Source organism: Saccostrea cucullata, unplaced genomic scaffold (genome assembly GCF_032062105.1).
Source record: "Saccostrea cucullata isolate Sc308-1 unplaced genomic scaffold, CSIRO_AGI_Scuc_v1 ctg18133, whole genome shotgun sequence".
Lineage (NCBI taxonomy): Eukaryota > Metazoa > Mollusca > Bivalvia > Ostreida > Ostreidae > Saccostrea > Saccostrea cuccullata.
The window spans coordinates 28539-53486 of record NW_026932870.1 but is presented as its reverse complement, the minus strand read 5'-3'; the positions used below and the strand labels follow the sequence as shown (position 1 = coordinate 53486).

At 35.6% G+C, this 24948-nt stretch overlaps 2 protein-coding genes across 2 annotated transcripts; both read left to right on the top strand.

Annotated features, from left to right (window-relative positions):
• Positions 1 to 1934: 1934 nt before the first annotated feature.
• Positions 1935 to 7782, top strand: LOC134236368 (uncharacterized protein K02A2.6-like). The gene is made up of 2 exons (XM_062718532.1): positions 1935 to 4163; positions 6766 to 7782. Exons 1-2 carry the CDS (start codon positions 1935 to 1937, stop codon positions 7780 to 7782), a joined length of 3246 nt encoding a protein of 1081 aa, XP_062574516.1.
• Positions 7783 to 11546: 3764 nt separating this feature from the next.
• On the top strand, positions 11547 to 24736 carry LOC134236367 (ficolin-1-like). The gene is made up of 5 exons (XM_062718531.1): positions 11547 to 12074; positions 12283 to 12422; positions 13485 to 13560; positions 13810 to 13977; positions 24467 to 24736. The coding sequence occupies exons 1-5, from the start codon at positions 11756 to 11758 to the stop codon at positions 24718 to 24720; spliced, it is 957 nt and encodes a 318-aa protein (XP_062574515.1). The 5' UTR covers positions 11547 to 11755; the 3' UTR covers positions 24721 to 24736.
• Positions 24737 to 24948: the final 212 nt, after the last annotated feature.

Sequence of the window (24948 nt, the reverse complement as noted above, 5' to 3'; positions counted from 1 at the left end):
AGTATAACTTGGCACACAAGTAGACAACACTAAGATACATAATTTTGTGTATCGGTTGTTGATTTCGATGAACGGTGTTGCCGTGGTTACTAAAAATAGAATTTTCTGTGAAATTCTTTCAAAATGCTACTTCTCCTACAGTTTTGGTCTGATTTCAGTATTACTTGGCAAACAAGTAGAATACACTAAGATACATAATTCTGTGTATCGGTTTTTGATTTTGATGAACGGTGTTGCCGTGGTTACTAAAAATAGAAATTTCTGTGAAATTCTTTCAAAATGCTACTCCTCCTACAGTTTTGGTTTGATTTCATTATAACTTGGCACACAAGTAGAATACACTAAGATACATAATTCTATTTATCGGTTTTTGATTTCGATGAACGGTGTTGCCGTGGTTACTAAAAATAGAAATATCTGTAAAATTGTTTCAAAATGCTACTCCTCCTACAGTTTTGGTCTGATTTCAATATAACTTGGCACATAAGTAGAATACACTAAGATACATAATTCTGTTTATCGAATTTTAATTTTGATGAACGGTGTTGCCGTGGTTACTAAAAATAGAAATGTCTGTAAAATTGTTTCAAAATGCTACTCCTAATACAGTTTTGGTCTGATTTCAGTATAACTTGGCACACAAGTAGACTACACTAAGAACATAAAGAGACTTTATCAACGATCATTACTCTATTTAGTTTCAAATCCCAGCTGCTTAAGTACTTTTCTCTTCCTTTGCTATAAGTTCAAACCAGTAGAGCTTCAGTTTCGACAGAGACTTCTGGTTGTACATTGATCGCTATAAATAAAAGTTCAATCGGCCATGTTTTCCTTTGACCCCCCCCCCCCCTTAAAAATAAATAAAATCGATCGTTGAAAGGAAAAACAGCTTTAAAATAACATAGTTTACGATCGCTACCTCTGTTCCTGACAAAAATCTAGCCCTCAGTCGAAGCTGAAACATCTTCACAAGTACCCAATAATGATCAAAACAATCATTCCGAATTGTTTTGATCGACGATACCCAGACGCAACATTCAAACTACAATCCGTTCAGATGGAGAAAGGTATTTATACAGACTCCGGACCATGGCTTGACAGGATGAAGTGGGCGGTGCTAACTGTCAAGCAGCTTTTCTCTCATTGGTCCTTTGGTACAAGTAACTTACACAATAGATATTAATTGGTTAATGGTAAATACACTTGTAACAGTATTCTGTATTAATTAATGACTACTCCCTAATCATTATTATCATTGTACAATAACACCTCTTTTTGTCACGTGGTTAATAAAGTGGAAGCCATGTCAAAAGCCATGCTTGTTTTTACTTCAACTTTGCTACTCATTTATTGATACAGTACTTCGTGAAACATGGTGTCAGAAGTATAAATGTGGTGAGTCATACGTCTTGATCGCCGTCATTTGTTTATATTGCTCCAAATATTAAAGAATCTACCCGATTTCTTTTTGGACCGCATTTCCTCTGTCGTGCAAAACCATGCCTGAAGAGAATGAGCAAGTTGAAGCGGCTCCAGCTGCAGTAAATCTTTTCTCTATGAATATTCCATTTCCTACGCCCTTAGATTTGAAAGGTGACCTCGCTTTCAATTGGAAACATTTCAAACGAGTGTGGGAAAATTATGAGATCGCTACGGGGTTAAGGGAGAGAGATTCTCAACTCAGATGTGCAACATTCCTCACTTGTTTAGGATCAGATGGGTTATATGTTGTGGATGGACTAAAATTTGATTCAGATGAAGACAAAAAGAACATTGATAAGGTTATCACTGCACTTGACACTTACTGTGTAGGTCAAACCAACGTCATATATGAGCGTTACACATTTAACTGTAGAAATCAGGAACAGTAAGAATATATAGATGCATATGTTGCGGAATTGCGTACACTAGTGAAAACATGTAAATTCGGGGACATGGAGGATGAGATGATAAGGGATCGCATTGTTATCGGAGTTCGAGATAACCATACCCGTAAAAAGTTGTTACAGGAGAAGAATCTAGACCTTCAGCGTTGCATAGATATATGCCGATCGAATGAGAAATCTGAATCTCAGCTCAAGTCTATTGCAGATGTTCACCATGTCAAGTTCAAGCAGAAAGTGAAACAAGATAATCGTGGTAAGACTGAGAAACGTAGAGACACACAATCCATACCAACCATTCAGTCATGTCGATACTGTGGGAGAACACATCCGCGCAGCCGAGAGAAATGCCCAGCGTTTGGACAGACTTGCAACTCGTGTGGTGAGCAGAACCATTTCGAAAGGAAGTGTCCCAACAAAGAGCCTCCTAGAGCAAAACATCGTGAAAAACGTCGTGGTACATGGAATCGCAGAAAGTCACAAGTTCATGATATAAAGACCCATGAAAGCGACTCATCCGATGAACTCGTTCTCGTTATTGAACAAGTGCACTCACTTTCATCTAAACGTCATACAGCTGTAATGAATATCCAGGTCAAATATGTGGAGTTCCAATTGGACAATGGATCTACAGCTAATATCTTACCTGCTCATGTGTACGTGCGTCTCACAGCTGACAAGGAATTTCAGAATCTGAAGAAAACTGATGTTACCCTACAGATGTACAACAAAACTGAAACTAAAGCCTTGGGCACCATCAGGATGTCTGTTCGAAATCCGTGCAATCGAAAAAAGTATAATCTAGAATTCCTCATTGTGCCAGGCAAAGAACTACATTGTATTCTGGGCAAACGAGCTATTGAAGGAATGGAACTTATTACTGTGCATACGGACAAATTCCTCACAAAGACACAAGTTCAGAATGATGTCATTTCGCAGATTGACATTAAAGAAGAAATTAATGAGAAGTATGCAAATGTGTTCAAGGATCTCGGAAAACTGGACGGTAAGCTTCATTTGGAGGTCAAGGACAGTGTGCGACCTGTACAGTTACCGCCTCGGAAAATACCATTAGCCTTGAAACCAAAAGTGAAAGAAGAGCTAAACAGACTGGAGAAGTTAGGTGTCATTAAACCTGTAAACACACCGACTGACTGGGTATCTGCCTTAGTGGTGGCTCCTAAACGCAATGGTGACATTCGCCTATGTATTGATCCGAAACCACTCAACGAGGCATTAATGCGGAACCATTACCCAACACCTACTATTGAGGATATTTTACCTGACTTGCATCAAGCTCGTATTTTCTCCATTGTTGACGCAAAAGATGGGTTTTGGCACATTGAGCTCGACAGTGAGAGCAGCTATCTAACTACATTTGCTACACCATGGGGCAAATATCGCTGGTTGAGGATGCCATTTGGAATCTCGGTAGCACCTGAGGAGTTCCAAAGGAGAGTGGACGACGCCTTAAGTGGTATTCCAGACATCAGACCTATACATGATGATGTGCTAATTTATGGCTGTGGTGAGACAGACGAGGAAGCTGAAAGGGACCATGATGTGAAATTTCGAGCCCTAATGCAGAGATGCATGGAGAAAAACATAAGGCTTAACCAGAGTAAGATGAAACTTAAGCTCACATCAGTGACATATCTGGGATATGTGATCAGCAAGGATGGGTTGAGTGTTGACCCACAGAAACTCAAGGCGATACATGAGATGCCTACCCCAGAAGACAAGGCAGGAATTCAGACTTTAGCAGCAGTGTTTGGCATGGAACATTTCGAGAATTACACATATGGACGGCATGTTAATATACAGTCTGACCATAAACCCCTGGAAATCATTGCACGTAAAAACCTTCACAGTGCACCCAAGCGTCTTCAGCGAATGCTATTAAGACTGCAGAAATTTGACTACAGCATTGAGTACAAAAAGGGCACAGAGATGTATTTTGCTGACACCTTAAGTAGGGCCTATCTTATTGCTGACTCTGATTCAGTTGAGGAGAACATTCATGACATACATAGCATCAACCATCGCGCCTACTTAGCAATATCTGAGGAACGATATTCACAGATAAAGGAAGCTACAGAAAGGGATGACTCTCTACAGTTATTGAAGAAGATCATACTTGAGGGATGGCCTGACTCGTCAAAGGAAGTCCACCCTGATATACAAGTGTATTTTCCATTTAGAGAGGAGTTAGTCGTTCAGAATGGTGTCATCTACAAGGCCGAGCGAGTTGTTGTACCTAAATCTATCACACATAGTATAGTACAGCGTATTATACGCTGTACAATACATAACTCTCATATTGGTATCCAAGGGTGTATCCGTCGTGCCCAGGACTACAGTACCGACCGGACACAACCTAACAGAAGGCAAACCCGGAGCGGACCCCGGGTTCGTACTCTGGGTCCGCTCCGGGTCCGCTAGGGCTAACCCCGAGCGAACCCGGAGCGCACCCAAAGCGAACCCGTAGCGGACCCCGAGCGAACCCGAAGCGGACCCAGAGAGCGAACCCCAAATTCAGCAGCGGTCCCAGAGAGCGAACGCGGGTTCGGTATTTCTTTACAGAGCTGTCAATCAGGATTAGCGATTAACCAATCAGCGCATCAACCAATCAAAATATTATATTGATCTGTCGATTAGGATATAAGATCGAACGTGTTGATTTAATTCGATATAAATCCAAACACTGTACATAAAGCTAGACGTATGAATGTGCTGTGTAAATCTATTATGATAACTAAAATATTATTTAATATTTATTTATTTTAATTCTACGGGTTGTATTTTATATTTAAATATTTATTTTCTTTTTTATTAAAGCAATTAATTAATTATATGTTTTAATTTTCCAAGTAAAAGTATACATGAATATTAACGTTTTTATCTTCTAAAGTTTTTTTTATACCAGTATTTAAAATCTATTTGGTAAATAAATTGGGAAAATACATCAGTCAATGTATAAAAATAGAAATCAATTGATATTACAATTTTTACGGACAAAAAGAGGAGAAAAGAAATATAGTTGGTCTTCGACAATTATTGTAAAATTTCATCATCTCAAGATACTAACAGTTTAGTCCTGAATATTACGTGCCCAATACTTAAATGTAAATAGATATAGGAAACATCAAGACGAAAGAGATCATAACTGTAAACTCTCATTTCTATACACTATATATTTACATAGTTATATGTTGAATTTGAAATTTATATAAACATTATTAAAGAAAGAAATCCGGACCACTATGAAATACGTCTGGTTTATCGGGGTATACTCAAGTGAAGTGCGGTTTACATAATTGAACGAATTAATTACGCTAATTAATCACGACATTTAGTAAATCGTACATTGTTTCATTCTCTCAAAATGGCGTAACTTTACTTTGCAAAATATAATATAGAAGGGGTATTTTAACATATGAATTATGATCTATTATAAATTTTGAAATGTTTCAGGACTAATTATTGGGAAAAAATAATTAATAGAGGCGTAAGCAATACAAATAGTTATTTTGGTTGTTCGAGAGTTGGTAACGCAAACTAACTGTAGAGATACACTAAATTGAAAGAATAATCTTGTTAAGTATCATCAGAAATTGGGTCTAATTCACTTTCATTCTGGTGAAGTAATTCAGTTTGTTAATACAATTAGGGCGGAATGACTTCAATCTGTGCATCACGAAGGAAGATTTTCATATACACGCATTTTTTTCATGCCCAAGAAGATCAAGAAGATCAATAATTTTGATGTAAATTTTGAATAATTTAAGGTAACACGTAAATTGAGAAATCATAAATAAAATAATTAGAATTTTTATAGACAATGTGTGTGTGAAATAGGGGGCATATATTAATATATTCTTAGCGGGTCGGGAGAACAATTATTACTTGCTTTTTTCTTTATTCTGATAAAAATCATCCTTGCTCTAAAATTCTGACAGTGAAAAAGATTTAATATACAGTGTAATTATTTTGTTTAGAAAATGTCCGGTAAATATTTATTACGAACTTTTAATGTGTAACTACTATAAATGAAATCTTAATATATCAGATGTACAAAGGGTTACATGCAATTTATAGATGCGATATCATAATTCATGTGTTAAGCAAACATTTAAAATACGATTTAGCAAAACGTAAGGAATAACAATGTATTTTTAAACTATATGAAGCATGAATTTAAAAGGTATTTTGTTTAGATTTCTTTCGTCAGTTTCACTTGTACACCATTCGATACACTGAAAATCAATTCAACACTCTTTTCTTCCTCTTCTTTTTTGTTTTCTCGTTATAACTTAAGAAAATAAATGCCTTATAACCCGCTGTTAAATTAGTTTGAATTTCTCGGAATCGAGAAATCAAGGAAATCAATTATTCATGTACATGTAAATCAACGTCGAATGTACAGTTGAATTTTAGAAAATCTATCAATGTTCTCCATTATATCACTGTTTACATGTACAGTGTAGATGTCCGCATCGTCGCATAAACAACAATGATCGATCCACAATACCATTACTGTATTGAGTATACAAGGGGCGGGGCTTACTGGCGGTAAGATTAAAGCGGGGTCCGCTTCACGCATCAGTGCGTAAAGCGGTCCCAGGAAGCGAACGCCGGGTTCGCTCTAGCGGACCCAAAGCTGACCCCGAGCGAACCCGGAGCGCACCCGGAGCGGTCCCAAAATTTCTGAAAGCGAACCCGAAGCGGACCCCGAGCGAACCCGGGAAGCGAACCCGGGGTCCGCTCCGGGTTCGCTCTGCTGTTAGGTTGTGTCCGGTCGGTACTGTATGTCTATTGGCCAAATATGTCGAAGGACATTGAATCATACATTGGTCAATGTGCTGCATGTAATACTTACCAGGATGATCAACAGGAGGAACCTATGATCAGCCATGAGATTCCTGCTCGTCCGTGGCAAACCATAGGATGTGACCTATTTGAATGTGAAGGTAAAGATTACCTCATACTTGCAGATTATTATTCAGATTACTTTGAGGTGGAAAGACTTCATGGTAAAACAGGAAGTTCGATCATTCGCATGATGAAATCGCAATTTGCACGTCATGGAATTCCAGATCGAGTAATATCAGACAATGGACCGCCATTTGGAAGTCGAGAGTTTGCCGAGTTCAGTAAAAGTTACGAATTTGAGCACGTAACATCATCGCCCAGATATGCGCAATCTAATGGCAAGGCGGAGAACTCTGTAAAGATTGCCAAACGACTTATTCACAAGTGTGTAATGGACGGAAAAGATCCATTCTTGGCGCTCCTGGATCTACGCAATACGCCTACTCAAGGAATAGGCTACTCACCTGCACAACGAATCTTTGGTAGACGCACTAAGACACTATTACCAGTAGCGGAACATCTACTCAGACCACGTTATGCTGACCGCACCAGGGAAAAACTCTTTGAACGCAAGGAACGTCAGACATACTACTATAATCGAGGAGCCAAGGAACTAAAACCCTTATCAGAAGGAGATATTGTTCGCATCAGACCTACAGGAAATGAAAAAGGATGGAAAAAAGCATTTGTTCAGGAACAGAGTGATGTCAGATCGTACAAAGTGAGAACTGAGGATGGACGTGTATACAGATGCAATCGACGTCATCTCCGATTTAGTCGAGAACCATTCCGTCCTGATCATGAAAATTCAGAGCCTGAACCGCTGACTGACCAATCACAGCGCAATGATGATCCAGTTCCTACAATAGGCAACAGTGAACCAAGTCCAGCTCCACCAATATCAGAACTACGCAATACACTAGATTCCGCACCTGTTCAGCGTCCAAAGCAACCAGTCTCTTCAAGTCCGATGAAGACACGTAGTGGTCGTGTAGTTGTGAAACTAATGCGTTATCGTGATGTGTAGGGCATAGGTAGATAGTGAAAGAGGTAATGATAAATCCTCGTCTACCTATTTCTAAGTTAAGCTTAGAACTTCATGTTAATCATGACATTGTACTTGTTGAGTTAAGACTGTTTGTATGTTTAGTTTGCATAGGAAGACTGTGTTGAGGGCATAATAATCCCTAGTCTCCCTAACAGGGCAAATAGCCTTGCATTTGATTGATTGTCATTAATCAAATCTTAATTTCTCATTCTATGATGTAATGTTGCATGTTGAATGTAAACAATGTTTTGTTTAAAGTTTAATAGTTATTTGATCATGGTATTCAAACACTGAAATGGACAATAATTCAAAGACAGTAAAGTTTCGGTATTAGCAGAAATCTGTAAACTTGACATTTTAAAGAAAGGGGGATGTAACAGTATTTTGTATTAATTAATGACTACTCCCTAATCATTATAATCATTGTACAATAACACCTCCCTTTGTCACGTGGTTAATAAAGTGGAAGCCATGCCAGTGTAACCATACCTTGCTAACTCGATATGTAGCGGTAATGAGTTGTTTTGGACTGATTCAATATGTAGCGGTAATGAGTTGTTTTTGGCAGGTAAAATGTAGCGGTAATGATCGGTCCGTCGTGCGTTAACATTTTAACATTTTCAGCTTCTTCTCTGCAACCACTTAACCAATTTCAACCAAATTTGGCACATAGCATCTATGGGTGAAAGGGAACAAAAATTGTGATTTCATGATCCCTGCCCCCCTGGGGCCTGAGGGGTGGGGCAAAAACCACTAAAATTAGTGCAATTTTTAAAAATCTTCTTCTTTACTTCTGGACATTAAGAAGTCAAACAATTTGCAAGATTGTAATCAGCATTCAGTCCTCTACCAAAATTGTGAAATTCATGGCCCTGGGGTCAGGGGTTCTAGTGCTAGGGCGGGGCTAAATAAGTATATAGTGAAAATACAAGAATTCTTATAAAATCTTCTTCTCTGCTCCTGGGTATATAATAAACCAACTAAGTACATATAGTTATGATGAGCAAGAGTGCCTCTACCCAAATTGTGAATTTAATGGCTCCAGGGTCAGGGTTTTGGTGTTAGGGTGTGGCTCTATTGATTATTCAGTGAAAATACATGAATTCTTTTAAAATCATCTTCTCTGCTCCTAGTTATTAAATAAACTAACTAAGTGTGTAGTTATGATGAGCAAGTGTGCCTCTTCCAAAATTGTGAATTTTATGGCCCCAGGGTCAGGGGTTAGGATGGGGCTCTATAGATTATATAGTGAAAATATGAGACCGGCCCTTCAAATCAGACCGTATAAACCGAGGTCCTTTGTCGCAGTAAGTGCTGGAACGAAACAGACCCCTCAATGCTTGATGGCCTATAGTGTTGAGTAGAGGACAAAATTTGCAGCTCTCCAGCTTGCTGGCGTCTTAATGAGTAAAAATTGTTGAGAGACATTAAAAAATCAATCAAACATCCTTATGATCTGTCTCAGTTTCAGGCCTTTTAATCACTAGAAAAGAAAGAGATTTCAAGCACATCTGTGATTTCGAGTTGACAAAAATGCTGTGGTATAAAATGACAAAGAACGTGTTATTTAACCATGTTTTCGTAATCAAAAAAAGCAGGTGATCTCTAATTATATACGTTAAATCAATGGAAAGCGAACTCTTTCTGGCAAATGGTAAATCTCACGGACAAATCGGATCAAAAATACTGAGAGATGACGTTAAGGGTAAACAGGTCCGGTACGGATTTGGTCAGTCGAATTATTATTTACAATGTGAATTCAAAAATTTCGACGCAGATTGTTTTTATCCACGTCTTTTGACGTTTGATGCATCCAAAGTTTTTATCGCTGTTTCCAACATGTGGAATTTATTTTATTTATAAATTAATTTAATCAATATCTGAATCTCATAATCCACTGATTTTAATAGATATAAATAAAAACATTTTGAAATGGTTTCTTAACAATCATATCTATTGTACGTCTTTAACTTAAGACCAAAGTTATACCAATAGTTTCCCAGCATGTATAAGGTGTTTTTCTGATAGGATAATAAACATGTATACTCTAGATAAACAAGAGGCCCATGGGCCTTATAGGTCACCTGAGCATTATTCAACAACTTTCCAGTGATTGAATTTGATCCATGTTTTAAGCCAAATGCTATAGCATTTGCAATTTGGTCATCATAACTATACACTTAGCATTTCCTTAGTTTGGTTACTTTATACCCATAAGCAGGGTAGGGAACAAAAAATGCATTTCAACTAATCAGTAATATTCAGCAATAATCAGTAGTGCTGCTACCACACATGAACCCTTGACTCTTAGGCCTAGATCCTCACATTGCACTATTTTTGGAAAGGCATTCTCGCTTTTCAAAAATATTTGATTAATACCAAGGAGCACATTTCAAACAATTCTTTCATTTTCAGTATATAAGTACAGCCCCCCCCCCCTCTATTCTACAACTGACCCTGGGGCCTTGAAATTTACAATTCTTGAAGATTAGGGATTACTTTTAACTATATAGGTAGTTCATCTGCTTAAAACCTAGGAGCAAAGAAGAAAATATTCAAAGATTTAATGTTTTTTCACTATGCATGTATAATCAATACAGCCCCGCCCTAACACCAGAATCCATGACCCTGGGGCCATAAAATTCACAATTTTGGTAGAGGCACTCTTGCTAATCATAACTATGTACTAAATTGGTTTATTTAATACCCAGGAGCAGAGAAGACGATTTTCAAAGAAATAATGCATTTCTACTATTTACTTATTTAGCCCCGCCCCCGCCCGTAAACCCATGACCCCAGGGCCATGAATTTCACAATTTTTATAGAGGACACAATGCTGATTACAATCATGCAAACAGTTTGACTGCTTGATGTTCAGGAGTAAAGAAGAAGACTTTTAAAGATTGCATTAATTTTAGTGGTTTTGGCCCCACCTCTCAGGCCACAGGGGGGCAGGGATCATGAAATTCACAATTTTTGTTCCCCTTCACCCATAGATGCTTTATGCCTAATTTGGTTGAAATTGGTTCAGTGGTTGCAGAGGAGAAGCTGAAAATGTTCAAATGTTAACGCACGACGCATAACCACGACGACGGACGAAAAGGATAGCAATAGGTCACCTGAGTTTACTCAGGTGACCTATAAAGGAAAATGTTTGGTATGTATACAGTCGCATTTCTTCTTACTTTTTTCTTTAAGATTCCTTTAAATAGATCAAACAGAATAAACTATTTCAATAAATGAATCTATGGGGTACATGTAAATGCATCATTCATGTTTTTCCTGTTTTTAACCCCCCCCTTCCCTTATTTATTTGAAAGGAGTTTCTTCGTTGTAAAAGGGAAACGTAAAGTTAATAAGCTACCAGATTATCTTTTGTGAGAATTTTTTTTTTATAAAATTAGTTTATCGTAACTATCGGGGAATTCAGTATAATGAAGGACAACATGTGTTCTGATAATATTTTAAGAATTTACTGGATGTTCTACTTTTTCCAAACCACGAATTTCAAATAAATAATCCTGATGAAAATTGAATACGCGTTTATGAATAGGATACAAATCCAATGATTAAATGGGCCATATCTTTAGCATGTAATAGATAATTTGATTTGGGACGGTGATCATGTAGATAAAAATCATGATGTGAAAGTGAATCGCTATTTTTATACTCGATAAAAGGAGAGATAATTTATTACTGTCGGAACGTAATCCCTTCGTAATAGCGATCGTTTAAATTCTTGACAATTTTTAATATTGATTGTTAATAAACAATTTAAACCATCATTTGTTACATTTAAAGTGGGCTGTAAAGTTGATGTTTGCACTTGTTTTGATATTTGCGCCAAACAAGTGTCCGACACTATCTAGTTTTAGGAAGCAATGATATAAGATGAACATATTTCGTACTTAAAAAGCCAAGGATGTACGGCTAAAAAGTAAAAGCAGTCATCATGAGTAAAGTGATATTATGTCTGTATTTGTTATATTACGTCCGTGCATCAGCACAGTTGATAGCGACTAACAATTTCACTTTATACCCAGACCTGGACGACAAAGTATTTACTACTTCTCTTATAGGAGAATATGATGCGGCGTCTCTGGGTGTTTGCTCAGCGATCTGTGGTCAAAGTTGTGGCTGTTTCGGATTTAACTCTCGGACCAAGAAATGTCGTCTTCATGACACGTGTTCTGAAAGTTCCATTATCGCTGTAGTCGAGGCGAATTGGAGGTACTTCCTGGCTGCTGCCTTTACAGGTGGACAATCAAAAGGTATGTTTTAAATGGGAGAACTTTTCGATGCTCGTTGTCTAAGATGAAGAATTTCAGGATTTATTTGCAAATTTTATATAAGATATGACTTTGCTAATGAAGACCACAATGTCGTTTGAATAATGATTTATCAGATTGAAGTACATTTAAATAAGAGCTCAGGGTAAATTTCTCAAAAATGGAGTCACAGAAAATGTTCTTTTTATAGTTGATAGTTTGGCAATGGACTGTAAAGAGCTGTGTGAAAGAGGACATACAATATCCGGTTCCTACTTGATTTATCCCTATAAAAATAATGTGTCCCTGGAAGTTTACTGCGATATGGAAACTGCTGATGGAGGGTGGACCGTAAGGATATGTTTTAAGTTAATTAACTACAGTTTTTAGCTCACCTGAGCTGTAAGCTCAAGTGAGTTTTTCTGATCACATTTTGTCCAGCGTTCGTCTGTCTGTAAAATTTTTCACAATTTCAACTTCTTATTCGGAAAAACTGGGCAAAGAGCCATAGCGCATTTGATAGTCACTTTCGCCTACTCTAGTAGTGATTTTTAAAATACTTTGTTTACCCAAAATTTTGTCATACTTTTTATACATGTTAAAGCAAATAGGATCATACTCAATTATTTGTTCAAGTGATAGTTTTAAAAATCGCCATTTATATGGAAATATAGTAAATACTGGAGATACCTGTAATTAAAAAAACTTCTGAACAATTTTATTGGGATGTGAGCACTTCATTTTTAGATAATTTTGGTAAAGGTGGTCCTCATATAGTGTTTAGATAAAATTATTTAAAATTCAACAATCTGTCTTAATTTTATCTTCTTGATTATCCCCGGGATAAAGCTGGATTGTAGCCACATTGTGAGTTCGAGTCAAAGTTTAACAATTTTTTTTTCTCTGTGTGCATTTACCTATTTTTCTTTTATTATTTTATAATACATCATCTAAATAATTTTTAAAAGAGATATATAATATTAACACATTATAACTTGGAATAACAGTCTTATATTTATATGGAAAAATTTTCAAATAATCTTGTTTAGATGTATTTTTTTTTGCAACAAACTTGTTTTAAATGTGTTTAGTATTTGAATGAAAATGCATTCCATTTTTTTTTTTGAGTACATTTTCTCTGCAGTCAGCTTTTAATCAAAATTATTCAATTCTTTAATTAAAAAAGTAAAAAAATGCTTTTAATTTGTTTATATAGGTAGATTTCTATAAACCATGATGCTTGGACGATCAAAGTTTAACATTGCCATTTTTAGGTATGGATAGTCATATTTATATGGAAGCATAGTCATGTATTTTTTTTGTTTTAAATGTGTTTAGATTTGAATGAAAATGCATTTTCTCTGCAGTCAGCTAAAAATTATTCAACTTATTTTACAAAAAATTATTTATAAGGAGCAGTTAGTTTTAATCAAGAATTGGGCTGCTTATAAGACTGGGTTTGGAACAATACAAGAATCTCACTGGATCGGTATGTGATATATTATTTTAACTTGTATATATACAGGTAAATGCAAAATGTAATTCTTTATATGCATGTATGACCGGAATACGGGATGCTCACATCATCTAGGCAGCTTATCCTATTTCTGAATTTTAAGGGACCTGCGTTTTATGCCCTGTTTATAGATTGCTATTGCTTATAAAATTTTCAAGTCAGATCGCTGTTTGTTATCTTAACTTTTTTTATTGTGTACACCTAATGACGTGTATTTTTCAGGGAATGAGGTCATCCATCAACTAACAAAGGGCAATGACTCCTCCTTATATCTGTCTATCACGCTTAACAATAGTACAACGATGTATGAAATGTATCAAAACTTCTCTGTGTCCGACGAGACAGATAAGTTTCGTTTGTTCCTCGGGGGAGCAGCAACAGGAACTCTAGGTATGTATGGATAAAGAAAATACCTTTTTGTGGTTGAATGTTGTTAAACCTTCACCTCCCCCCCCCCAAAAAAAAAAATCAAAAAGAAAAAAAAAAAAAGACGTGTTTGTGAAACACTATGCGCCCGGCGGCAACAAAGTTTAAAAAACATACTTTTAGCATATAGGTTACAGTCAAGGTCAGAAGGTCATTGATCTTGGTGTCATTTGAAAGAACTTGATTAGCGAAGTATGCATACCAAATATGATATCTCTCATGGTTCAAAAGTTATGGTGAAGATTCAAAAAAGCTATCCAGCATATAGGACACAGTCAAGGTCATAAGGTCATTGACCTTGATGTCATGTGAAAGGGCTTAATTTGTGGAGTATACATGCCAAATATTAAGTGGAGTATACATGCCCAATATCAAGTCTCTATCTTTCTTCGTTCAAAAGTTATCTATCTTTCTTCGTTCAAAAGTTATGGCGAAGGTTAAAGTTTGGCGACAAAAAAGCTATATCTAGCGTATAGGTCACAGTCAAGGTCACAAGGTCAATGCCCATGGTGTCATTTAAAAGAGCTTAATTAGTGGTGTATGCATACTAAATATGAAGTCTCTATCTTTTATGGTTCAAAAGTAATGGTGAAGGTCAAAGTTTGAAGGAAAAAAAGTTATTTTTAGTATATACGTCACAGTCAAGGTCACAGGGTCATTGACCTTGATGTCATTTGAAAGAGCTGTATAAGTGGAGTATGCATACCAAATATGAAGTCTCTGTCATTCATGGTTCAAAAGTTATGGCGAAGGTTAAAGTTTGCAGACAAACAGATAGACAGACAAACAAATGGGATAAAAACAATATACGCCTCGGATCTTTCGATTCGGGCGCAGTAAAATATCGCTAAACATAATAATCAATAACAGATCATTCAATGATATGTTATCATTTCGAACCTTGAAATTTGACCGTTTGTACACATGAGATCGGGCTCAAGGTTCCTGATACAGACGTATACTAAAGTTAATTTATAAAATGTTTCAATCTTTCTAAATGATGCTAAAATATTTGCCTATAACAGCAAATTGATGATGCAAAATTGAGAAGTATTTTCTTATTTTATTGTTTAACTTACAAAAAAATTCAGGTATTAAGTCGAGTAAAAATGACTCAAAATTAATTGCAGAAGTCGTATATTTTCTTGAAATATTAACAGAAGGACAGAGTGGCACAGACGAACAGAAATAACAGAAACACAGGCCGAGTAACAGGCAAACAAGATATCAAACGCTAGAGACAAAACAGCATCATTACAATAATAAACAGAAAAATAAATTAAGGAATTTCCACCCTCCTGTGATGTCATACGTGTTTTGCAAAAATTGTAATTAATATAAATTCACACCTATCTTTTGGATGAATGCTTTTGAATAGATGTAATGCAAATAATTGAAAGAATTAGAAAACTGATTTTTTTTAAAAAATAATAATTCAATTGTTAAAAATTTTGCCAAGGGCAATAATTCATCATGCATTCTGGCACTTTCGATATTGTACATATATTGAAAAACTTTCCCTGATAGTGATATTCACAATTCTAGTATTTTGTAAAATTGCAATTACTTTGGAACTTTACTTTTAGAATTATGCAATTTAACCAGTTTTTTGCTTAACGTTAATAAAAGTCCTTAATAAAAACGATATACATGTATTGGTGACACACAGTTCATAGGCCTCGGAACCGGGGGATGCTTTTTTCCAAAGATACATATATTATAGACAATAAACATTTGAGCTTAGGTTTAGCACCCCCTCCCCCCTCGGTATTTTTTTCTCTTTCACTTACTCTCCAACTTTCGATTTGCTTCCAAAGCCAATGCAATTTTATTTGATATTATCATACTTTTTAAAACACATGATAATCTATACATTTTTTTCCCATTATTAATGAAGACTATATTGAGTGATAAAAATGCAGTTTTTCTATTTGAACCCATGAAATTGGTAGGATGGAATCACCTTGACAAAAGTATAGGGTTACAATTTTGTTCTTCACCTAAACTATTTGATTTGACTCAGTAACATGCTGAAGGTCAAACCACCTTACTTGTAAAACCAACCTTTGATAAATCGAAGGAACATTCATTATAATTGTTATAAGCCGTATCTTTTGAATCGACATCCTTTCCTGATTACGAATAATTAAAACTAAGATAACTTTTGTTTAAAAAAGGATACCGAATTAATTTCATATAGTGGTTTTAAATGAAGTCTGAAGTTAAGAATCGATTCTGGATACTTTAGACAAAGATGTTGCAAATGGTCGAGTTTCTCGGTTGAGCTGTTTTCTGCAATAACTCTTCAATTTTAATGTTAATATCAATAGCGCATCGCAAATTTGCATCAAGTTATGTCATTCAATGTCGATTATGCGCTCAGTCTACACAACATTGTGCATATAGACTGATTTAATTTTTTAAAATCGATAGCACTCAATCGTTTAATTATGCATTCTACTCTTGGAAAAATTTCTGAAGTAGGCATTTCATATTGAATTTGAAGAACCAGAAGTCTCTGTCGGGACTGAAGCTCAACTTGTTTGTACTTATAACAAACGAAGAGAAAATTACTTAAGGAGTTGGGAATTGAATTTTACAACAGCAATAAATAGAATAATGATCCTTGATTTAGTCTCTTTATGTTCTTAGTGTAGTCTACTTGTATGCCACATTATATTACTAGAAAACTGACTAGTCAGCAAGGGCCCCGCTGAGGGGTAGAAATATAAGGGTGCAGGTCATTGAATGAGAGTTTTACTTGATTACATTTTTAAAAAAAATATATGAAGATTATTTTTAAATTTTCAAGATAATTCCTGAATGTCATAAAAACATGTAAATAGTAACCTTGTATTTACATAAAACAGGAAAAACCTCATGTCTTGTTAAAAAACTAAATTAAATGTGTATTTAAAAAAATAAGCAGGTGTTATATAAAATGCATGCCTTCAGTGAATGCAAATGTCACCCAGGGTTGACCTTAACTTCAAAACAAACATCAGTTACAGGCAAAGGTGTGCATTAATCCTCATGTGACAGATAAAATAAAATTTTCTGCAACAGGCTAGATAATTAATCCCAAGGGATTAATTGTACTGCTCTCTCATCCTTTTCTTCTAAATTTAAAATAAGAAATTTTTTTTTCCTCTGACAGAACAGGGTTATTATCTGATTACCTGTTAAAATTAACAGCATGAAGGCAGCAAACCAAAAAGAAAAAAAAAATAATTAAAAAAATAAAATAGTAATAATAAAAATGATATCTTAATATATATCTTGAATTTCGAATTCATTCAAATTATCAAAAATCAATGTGTACAGTATTTTAACCAAAATAAAGTATGAACATTATCTTAAATCCATATTTTAGAGAATGTACAAATAATTCAAAGTTGACCTTAACTTCAAAACAAAGTTCATTTTCAGACAGAGGTGGTACAGTTATTAATCTCAATGTGACAGATAAAGATAATGCTTAGGATTTTCTGGAAAGTTAATTTATCCCAAAGGACAAATTGCCAAGCCTTCCCAGTGTACAACGATAACATTCTCAGCAGTTATCTCTCTTTGCCCATTCATTCTTATGCATAGTTAAGGAATCTACCCCACCACCCCAGCTCCGAACCAGAAGACATAGAGAACCAAACTTAGCATCAAAATATGTAATTCTGCCTACTAAACTACCATACCAAATTTGAACTTGATTGGGCAACCATAAAAAAAAGTTATTAGAAAAAAACAAGAAAATTTGTGGACGGAAGAATGACGGACAGACAGACAGACGGACAGACAGAGTGATTACTTAAACAATAAAATGCTTTCTTTGTTTGTTATTACTGGAATGAACGGAAGCAGCTGTTGCAGAAAAAATACATAACCCGCGTAAGCTACGCGGGTTATGTAATTTCTTTCTGCAATAGCTGCGACCGTTCATTCCAGTAATATCAAACAAAGAAAGACATTTTATTGTTTATATTTATATCTGTTTAAATTATCATTTTAAGTAGGATTCAAAATATTAATTATTGTGTTAATGATGCGAACGTCTTTGTACGTTTCATTGATGGAACGGCCACTGATCAAGAAATCTGTACAGGTGATATGCCTAATGTAGTTCATGCAGTGATGAACGCAATGGGTTTTCTTAAGAAATAAAGAAGAAAATATTCAGTGGATGTAAATATTATAGGGCACCCGCAAATCCTTGCGGGGTCCTAATAATCAGACTAAAACTGTATTTGGAGTAGCATTTTGAGAATATTTAACAGAAATTTCTTTAGTAATCAAGGCAATAATGTGCATCGAAGTCAAAAAACCGATATGCAGAATTGTGTTTCATAGAGTAGTCTACTTCTGTGCCAAGTCATATTGAAATCAGACCAAAACTGTAGGAGACGTAGCATTTTGAAAAAAAAATCACAAAACTTTCTATTTTTTGTAACCACGGCAACACCGTTCATCGAAATCAAAAACAGATACAAAGAATTATGTATCTGAGTATAGTTTACTTGTGTGCCAAGTTATATTGAAATTAGATCAAAACTGTAGGAGACGTAGCATTTTGAAAGAATTTCACAGAAATTTCTATTTTAAGTAACAACGGCAACACCGTTCATCGAAATCAAAAACCGATATATAGAATTATGTACCTTAGTGTAGTCTACATATGTGCCAAGTTGTATTGAAATCAGACTAAAACTGAAGGAGGAGTGGCATTTTGAAAGCATTTCACAGAAATTTCTATTGTCAGCAACACTTTTCATCGAAACCAAGAACCGATAAAGAAAATTATGTATCTTCCTATAGTCTACTTGTTTGCTAAGTTATATTGAAATCAGACGATAGGTATAGAAGGAGTAGCATTTTTAAAGCATTTCACAGAAATTTCTCTCTTTTTAGTAACCACGGCCTGCGGCCTTCCTTGGATGTGGATTTCCAGTTTATCGAAATCAAAAAATTGCACAGAATTACTTGTCTTAGTTTAGTCTACTTGTGTGCCAAGTTATATTGAATTCAGACCAAATCTGTAGGAGGAGAAGCATTTTGAAAACATTTTATAAAATTTCTTTTATTTAGTAACCATGGCAACACCGTTCATCGAAATGAAAAACCGATGCACAGAATTATGTATCTTAGTATAGTTTACTTCTGTGCCAAGTTATATTTAAATCAGACGAAAACTGTAGGAGAAATAGCATTTTGAAAGCATTTCACAGAAATTTTTATTTTGAGTAACCAGTGCAACACCGTATATCGTAGGAAAAAACCGACGCACAGAATTATGTATCTTAGAATAGTCTACTCGTGTGATAAATTATGTTAAGATCAGACCAAAACTGTTGGAGTAGCATTTTGTAAATTTGTTTACAGACAGACAGACGGACGCACGCATTACTATCGCATAAGCTGTTCTGGTCTCTGACGGACGGACGCATTACTATCCTGAAAAAATTGACAAGCATAAGCTGTTCTGGTCTCTGACCAGGGGGGGGGGGGGGGGGGGGGGGGGGTAGTGATTTCAACTTTTTCAAAGCCAACTTAATGCTAAAAATTCGGAAACATGGAGAAAATTCGGATAAGCCAATATCTATTGTAGTTAAATTATTTATGTCAATTTTTTAATCATCTTATAGGCCCTTTGTGGTAATATCTTTCTATGCAAAACGAATTGGTATGATTGGCATCAGTACTTTTTCATTCGTAATATCCATGGAAAAGGTGTAACGTGCGGGACCCGAGCGATCTACTTGAGCTCGTACTTGGTTATGTCAAGTCTTATAAGGACAATAGTAAATGCAAAATATACAAATCAGCAAATGCTTTATATACAAATATAGAGGACACTTGCCTATAGTGTGTAATTTAAATAGGGGTGGGACGATATACCAATACATACCGATATTTTCCTCTTAGATACGGTTTACGATACAAGCAATTAAATATCGGTACGAAACGATACGGGAACGACCTATTCAAAATTGAAAATGAAAGTATCTGTTTTCGGAAAATGGGGGCTTATACGAAGCGAACAGACGATGTTGGTTATTGCAAACACACTTTAGAACTAATAAGTTGTTGGTTAGGGGTAAAAAATTTTTACTTTTAAGCAGCCTCGGAGAACTGGACAAGGAAATTTCAGTATGTAATGCGTGCTATATACAGAAAGTATCGTTTGCAGAACAATTAGATATTTTTGATTGTAAGTCCATCTCGTACATTTTTTGTAATCAGAGCTTTGCTACAGACTTTAAGCAATTAATGATAATGTAGATGTGATGCTTTTAAAATGAATTTCAGTCAGAGGTCTCTGATGAACTACACAACTGTTTGTAAACAACTACTCAAAAGTAATTTGGTAATAATAATATGTACATGTATTGTTGTTTTTGTAAAGTTTTAGTCAATGAAATTGATGAACTTCAAGAATTAATTTCAAAGCACACATAATCTGATATAGAATAATTTGTTGATTTAATGTCAAGACAAAAAAAAAAGAAATATTTTAAAAATGCTAATACTTTTGAATAGTTTTATAATTTAGCTTAATATCGAGATACGTATCGTATCGTGCTAATGTATCGAGATAAGTATCGTATCGCAAGATTTGTATTTTGTCCCACCCCTAAATTTAAACAATATATTTACAGTACAGATATTCCTGCCACTAAGCTATAGATACTGACTATAACCGACTCCACTTGGCTATAGATACGACGACTGACTATACCCACTTGGCAATACTTTAGAAAGTCAATACCAAACGCCCCAAGGTATTTCTAGCCACTTGGCAACACTACAGCCAATTGGCTTTTACAATCTAATCGCCAACTTTTTTTAGTCACTTGGCTAAACCCGTCACTTGGTAATGCTATATCCGTCAACTGGCTATACATGTTCACCTATTGTCAATATAATCAATAGCTTCTTCACTAATTAATTTAACACTTGAGATTATTACTAACTTACAAATGTCGCTGACCAAGCTTCGTTCACCAGCAATTTGGTTATAAACGTTCGACCCCGAAGCCACTGACCATTTGCTTACTTATATGATCTTTATGTTGATAAATTTCAGTGACTTTCTGGCAACATTTTTCTGAGCATACTTTTCTCGCCTTAACTAAACAATTATTTTTAGTGCATGTTTATTTTTATAACATTCTTTGTTGTAAAGTCATTTAATCAAATAACCTGTTAATTACATTATTTACAGCTATTTCTTAATTATACAATATAACACAAGGGATATAACTCCCAACCGTTTCAAAGGTATTGACCTGGCCTTGCCTCGAATATCAAGCGGTCAATCTTAATCTCACTGATACCATTACTTTGTGATATTGTTTTCATCAATTTTTTAATACAAGAAATAAAATATGAGAAGAATCCTACCTTATGAGGGGTTATCAAAAAGTTTGTAGACTGGCGCTATAAAATTAATACTGTTCAAGGTACTTCAATGAAATTTGAAGTATAAGTAAATATACATTTTTCCTATATACTATGAAGATTTTACATTTAAATTATTATTTTTAAAACATTTACATTTTAACATATGCGATGTTTTGTCTAGTCGGTGCAACCTCAAAATGTGACAATTTCTGATCTTAAAGTGTAAAAAATAAATTGAAAAATAATGACTATATCACATCAAACTTTCCCGTAATTTTTACACTTTGACTTTATACAACTGTGCCGTAATATTTTAAATTTTCACTGCATTTTGTGCATTCTGTGGAATTCAGTAACCATTTTTTATTGAGTTTGGTCAAAATTGTACGAGAGTGAAAAATGACGCCGGAGGGGAAAGTTTTTCACGGAATGTTATCAAGTTTTGTGTTCAACTTGGTAAATATCCCAAAAGAGACCATGGAGATGTTTGATCAGGTAGGGGAAAGTAAAAATGTGTCGAGATCACTTGTCTTTAAGTTGCATAAACGATTTCGAGACGGCAGAGACTCATGTGAAGACGATTTGTGAGTCGGATGCCCAAAACTTGTCACGACTGAAGATAACGTTCATCGAGTAAGGGAAATCTTAAACTCGGATAGACGGATTAAATAAACGCAGTTGAGTGAAGATCTATTTATCTCGTGTGGATCCATTTACAACATTGCACACAAAGATTTGAAAATGTCCCGGGTGTGTGCAAGATGGGTGCCAAGACTCTTAAAAGATTTTGAAAAAGTCAGAAGAGTTGGAGAATCAAAAAAGTTTCTGTGCCGATTTCGCAATGATCAACAAAATTTTTGGACCGAATCATAACTGTAGACAAAATCCAATTGGATATCCAATTTTGACCCGGAAAGTAAACAAATGTCAATGCAGTGGATTGGGTCTAATTCACCCCCTCCCAAAAAGGCCAGAGTCTGTCAATTTTGTGAAAAGCACATGTTATAATAATATTTTTTGACACACGTTGAGTTATTTTAAGTCATGTTGTGCCTAAAGGGGGATCAGTAAATGCAAAATATTACTCAAAGGTTAGATATAACTATTATTTCATTAAAAGAAATATTAAGTACTGTAGGCCAAACTTTGATTTAATCCACACATACCCAATAAAAGTAATAAGTAATACAATTAATTTAAATATTGATTATGCAATTATAAAAACGAACGAATATTTTGATTATTAACAAAAATATATTTTTTTAAATATTAACACGCAACTGCACTGCTGATTTTATATTTCTAGGTTTTATCAAAGAATTTAGGCGCCCTTAGGAAAAAGAGGCCTGAATATTACATAAATCGGGAAAACATTCTTCTACATCATGACAATGCTCCATCTCACATATCAGTAGTGACTGTACTTACAATCAACTTACAGCTAGGAGCCGAAATTCTGCCCCACCCACCGTACTCACCGGATCTCGCACCTTGCGCTCTTTTCAAGACTGAGAGGCGATTTACGAGGGAGAAAATTTCATCACAGGGCTGAAGTCAGCAGTAAATTAGACACTTGGATCTTATCAACAGGACTAATATCAGTCCATATTTCACTCCTGGATACATCGCCATGAAGAGTGTTTGTGTTTTGTCGCAGTTGGAGAGTACTCATGACGTGGTGACGTTGCATATTTGCAATAATACTTGTCCGGATACAGCAGTTTTGTTACCGCAACTTGTATTATTTATTTTACGATAAAATTATTGTTTTGCAAAGTACAGAGTTGAAATTTTCAGAATAACTTCAACTTTTGTATATATTCAAGTCGACAATAAATTTCTATAACCCAGCTAACATAGTATTTTTATTTTATAGCGCCAGTCCTTTAACTTTTTGATAACCCCTCGTAAATCATTGTTTACGCTTTTGACGTTTTAGTTTTAACTGCAGAGATGTGTCTATATCGGGTAGGTGTTTCATGACTCATTTGTAAGGTTAGATGTAGAAATAAGTTGCATTACAAACAGAATATATGGTTACTGCCTCAATATATGAATTTGGATTTGGGTCGAAAATGGAAGCATCATTTGAATAAGGTCGCTTTTTCACGTAAAATGCCTCATTTGTCGGCGACAGGGCCGTTTAAATGGCGATAACATTTTTTATGATTAATTTGTAGAAGAATCGTACATTTACTGATTTCTCGCGGTTCTCAATAGTTAGACCTACGAAATAAAGTTGTAGAAAGGTTCAAAGTTGCGACTCAGCTGGTGTCCCTGAAATCCCACTTTCCAGTGCTGCCTCTTCTCTGACCCTCCCCTGTACATGTCACACTTTAAAAAATGGGTTCGAGTCAAAGGAATCTTATATATACAGACCATTAGAGCTACGGTCTCTCAGAGACTTCTTGTACCATTTTTGAAAAAGGGTCTAGAGCACGTGTGCTTTTCGTGCCACTTTTTTCTTTTCTATTTTTTTAAAAACATTTTCTTAGAGTGGTGTAGTTACTCTTTGTTTCCTTTAAACTACAACACATTCCTTTATAGGATACAACAGGCACGTAGCAACATGGGGATCTGCCCCCGTTTTTTCCAGACATAACCTTCACTATTGAAAATGTTCATTAAAGGGCCGGTTGCCCTCCCCCATCCCCCGTTTTGCTACTGTATTCAGAAATATGGGAATTGTAGCATTTTTAGCAAAAAGTGGCACTAAAAGAAGTAGGTATTGAAAAAAAGGTTTTCCTCTACAATCTCGACCCCCTACCCCCGAAATAGGATTTTGGAGTTTGAACAAATATCTTTTTTCGCTTGGCAACCTTTTCAGGTAAGTATTTTTTTTCTCTGCTGCCCCCCTCCCCTCGGATGCTTCGATGTTACGTCACTGCACAAATGTTCCTCTTCAAAATAAATCCTTTTCTGCTACTTCACATTTTCATGTTCGTGGCTTAAGTAGGTCTCAATGTTACCTAATTAGCACATGACTACAGATTATGTTGACAAAGCCACACGACTTATTTAAGCCCAATTATAGTGTAATATTTATATTTTATTACAGGAGACAGCATGTTGAATACAGGGTCCAGTGATAAAGACCTGTCTGGTATAGCGTTCAGTACACACGACAGTGACGCCGACTTACACGCGGGAAACTGCGCAGACCACAACAAAGGAGGGTGGTGGTATAACACTTGTCATAACGCCTTCCTCAACGGACCGTGGAACTCAGACACGTGGGGGAGACCCTGGTATCCAACCATCCGTAACGGCGCAAATATCGCGGAAACCAGAATGATGATTAGACGACGTTAACATATCCCCAAGTGTAACACCTGGAACAGTCACTGGTATCCACCGATCCGTAACTGCTCAAATATCGCGTAAACGAAAATGAAGATAAGACGACGTTAACATTTCCCAAGTCTATATGTTATTAAGCACAAGGTGCGGCAGTGGTTTTTAGAGAATTATAGTACCCGTATTTCTTTTCATTTTTAGCTCACCTGAGCCGAAGGCTCTAGCTTTTTTGAAGATACATTT